This window comes from Sinocyclocheilus grahami, unplaced genomic scaffold (assembly GCF_001515645.1).
Source record: "Sinocyclocheilus grahami isolate Dianchi unplaced genomic scaffold, SAMN03320097.WGS_v1.1 scaffold1378.1, whole genome shotgun sequence".
NCBI classification, from domain to species: Eukaryota; Metazoa; Chordata; class Actinopteri; order Cypriniformes; family Cyprinidae; genus Sinocyclocheilus; species Sinocyclocheilus grahami.
The window spans coordinates 22124-25893 of record NW_015506557.1 but is presented as its reverse complement, the minus strand read 5'-3'; the positions used below and the strand labels follow the sequence as shown (position 1 = coordinate 25893).

The following is a 3770-nucleotide window of genomic DNA, read 5'->3' as shown; positions in this document are numbered from 1 at the left end:
AGACACACACACACAGAGACACACACACACACACACACACACACACACAGAGAGACACACACACACACACACACAGACACACAGAGAGAACAAGAGTTTGAGTGTGTGTGTTGAGACGAGAGCTAAACTAGCGTGTGTGCGTGAGAATCACCTCCACCAGGCGGCCGATGTTAGCGATGTGAGGAGAGGATTCGCTGACCGTCTCGTCTTTCTCCATCTGAACACACACACACACACACACACACAGGGTAACCCGAGGCGGTCACATGACTCCACTGAGCGCTATAAGCAGAGCGGAGGTCAGAGCAGTACCTGTCGGGTGAGGCTGCCGCCCAGGTTCATGGTGCCGGAGCCGGTTTTGGTGGTCTGGAGCCACAGCATTACCGTAGATGTGAGTTTATAGTGAGCCGTGCGGCCGCTGGACTTCTCCTGAAACACACAGAACCACAGGGCCGGTTCTTGACAGCTATAGAAGGGTGGGCTGGCAGATATGTGGGTGGGCATCGGGGGGAGGAAAGTCTAGATATTTATACTGTTGATATTGCTATATTAACTAAAGGCTGTTATATGTACACTGGAAATAAAGCCTGGAATATCATGCACTTTCACAACAAAATAAACGTTGTTTTTTCTTTATTGATTAATAATAATAATAATAATTAAAAAAAACTCTTTGTTCTCTTTCACTGTATCATTGTTTCTACACTGGTGATTTTTTCAACTAACTTTTTCATTTATACCAAACAAGACCATAATCATATCTAGAACATTAGGGGGACTATTGCTTTGAGGAAAATATTAAAGGTGCCACAGAATGCATTGATACAATATTTTAAATTGTTCTCTGATATCTACATAGAAGGGATGTGTCTTAGTTAAGGGAAATAAATCTCCAGAAACAATTTTGCATGTACATTTACAACCCTAGGATTTGTCCCTAGAATGAAATGGTCTGTTTTTACCTTATTTGGAAGGCTCATGAATAATAATGTTGAGCTCTGCTCTGATTGGCTGTTTCACAGTGCGGCTCATTTCAGTAGCTCACACAGCAGGAAGGAAATATATATTTCAATACTGTCTCTCGCGGTTATATCGTTGGGTAATTATACTGCATATAAAATGCGGGCATCAGGGAGCCGTTATTAATACGTGGGGTATTGAAACTGCATATAACGTGTGTTATTTACTAGAAATAAACAAACAAACAAAAAAAAAAAAAGACAATGACAATGTTAAAGTTAGTTAAACCTTTATTCCATAAAATTCATTATTTTATTAATTTGAATAAATAAATTATATTTAGTTTAATAATATAGTCACCCTCAGGTGGTGAAACTAATTATATGAGACATTTTATTTTATTTTCATCTGGTTTAAAAAATTTTGAAACCATTTTACCAAAACCTGGAACATAGAAAGAGTTTAAATTGTTACTTACAAGCAATAATGATCATAAATAAATAAATAAATAAACAACAGGCAAATCCTCAGATATCCTATATAGCTAAAAATAGAGAGAAGAGACTCGGAGACGTTTTCCAAACTTTTTGAAACTTACAAAATGTTTTTAAATACCATACAAAAAATAAATAAAATGAATGTAATAAAGCAAAAAGCTCACTACCCATAAATCTAATGCTGTTATGAATGTGAACGGCTTCTTGTATAATTGGTGGAGCTGTAAGAACGGTTGAGCGCTCACCTGCACCTCCACCACGTGGATGGAGTCCCAGCATCCCTTGATCTTCTTGGAGCCGTCTCCAGCTTTCTTGATGAGGATGACTCCGGCGAATCCGTGATCCAGATCCCACAGGTACACGGAGGAAACCCCGCCCTCGAAATACCTGCGAGAGAGCGAGCGGAGCGTCAATCACGGCTGCCGGCCAATCAGAGCGCTGGGGGGCGTGTCGTGGGCGTGTACTCACAGGTCTCTGTACTGGTCGAAGGCGTTGTTAGCCTCCACCTCCAGCTTGCGCAGACGAGCCGAGGGCATGGCGCCGTCGTCGATCGGAGGCTCGTATTTATTACTCCAGGGAGATCTGAGAGAAACAATCACACAAAACAGAGAGTTCCGGTGCTTGGCTCTGATTGGCTGAGCCGCGTTCGAAGCTGTTGTAAATGACGCTACAAAGTAACACACACCTTTGTTTACGTTTGTGTGTTGCTCGACAACCACTTTGTTGCAACCACAACTTCATTCTTTACCAAATTCTGCTTTTCGGTTTGAACTTTTTAATACCTAAATTATATTTTAGAAATCATGTCTAAATAACAAATCATAAAACCTATGCAATTTAACAACAATTTATTAATTAAATTTTTAGGGCCTATTTCATTATTTTCCCAATTTGCATTTAATTTTCCCCAAATTCTAATTTTCCATTTTCTTGGATTCAGTTTTAATGTTTAAATTAAATTGCTGTAATCAAAAAGCATGACTTATTAATATTTCCTAATTTACGTTTTATTTTTTACATGTTTGAATTTTGTTTTCCTCTGAATATATTCCTGGACTCTATTTTAATAGCGTAATTCAATTTTATTAATCAAAAAGCATGTCTAATTAACTGAAACTTATGCAATTTAATAAAAAAAATTTAATTAAAAAAATCCCTATAAAAATCCATTTGATTTTTTCTCAAATTCTGTTTTACATCTTAATTTCTGAATTCTATTTTAATGTTAGATTAAAATTTCAGTAATCTAGAAGCATGAAACTTACATAATTTAACAACTTTTTTTTTTTACTAATTTTTACAGCTCAATGAATAATATTAATTCATAATCAAAATGTCTAATCAATTTAATCTTTACTAATTATTCAAATATAAAAATATAAAAAAATCTTTAACAAATTAATCATTTATATAAAATTTTATTTTACAATAATACATCATTTTCTGGATTTACTTTTGGCAAACAAAGGCAATTATCTGCATGTAAAAGAGCAGCGTGACCAGCGGTGGAAGTATCTCATTCTGTAATGTACCTGTAGGAGTCTCCATCACGGTTGTAGTCGCACAGCAGATAGTCTTTGCCCACCACTTTATCACGCGCGATCTTCAGCGGCTGATCCACCGACGACAGCAGGTCTTCACACAGACTGGGCACCCGACACACACACACACACACACACACACACACACACACACACACACACAACATTAGAGGAAGTGAATTCCTGTCAGACACTCATTACTGAACCATCACACAGTCGCTTCCTCCCGTAAACCCCGTGACACATCTGACCGAACACAAGGGCCACTCGCTCCCGCTGCGAGACTGACACACACGCTAATAACAGCTAACAACCACTCGACACACACACACACACACACTCCCACACACACACACTCACGCTCACTCACTCTCACACGCACTCACTCTCGCACGCACGCACGCACTCACTCTCGCACGCACGCACTCACTCTCGCACGCACGCACTCACTCTCGCACGCACTCACTCACTCTCGCACGCACTCACTCACTCTCGCACGCACTCACTCACTCTCGCACGCACTCACTCACTCTCGCACGCACTCACTCACTCTCGCACGCACTCACTCACTCTCGCACGCACTCGCACTCACTCACTTACTCACTCTCGCACGCACGCACTCACTCTCACTCTCGCACGCACTCACTCACTCTCACTCTCGCACACACTCACTCACTCTCACACGCACTCACTCACTCTCGCACGCACTCACTCACTCTCGCACGCACTCACTCACTCACGCACTCACTCACTCACTCACTCTCGCACGCAC

General features: G+C 40.6%; 1 protein-coding gene across 2 annotated transcripts in view; it reads right to left on the bottom strand.

Annotated features, from left to right (window-relative positions):
• Positions 1–3770, bottom strand: part of capzb (capping actin protein of muscle Z-line subunit beta) — a 22752-nt gene that overhangs the window by 3372 nt on the left and 15610 nt on the right. For both annotated transcript variants that reach the window (XM_016255914.1, XM_016255913.1), the window contains exons 3-7: positions 2990–3111; positions 1926–2039; positions 1703–1844; positions 313–429; positions 152–217 (exon numbers count right to left, since the gene is read on the bottom strand). In XM_016255914.1, the coding sequence (XP_016111400.1) occupies positions 152–217; positions 313–429; positions 1703–1844; positions 1926–2039; positions 2990–3111 (561 nt within the window). The remainder of the gene's footprint in view (positions 1–151; positions 218–312; positions 430–1702; positions 1845–1925; positions 2040–2989; positions 3112–3770) is intronic.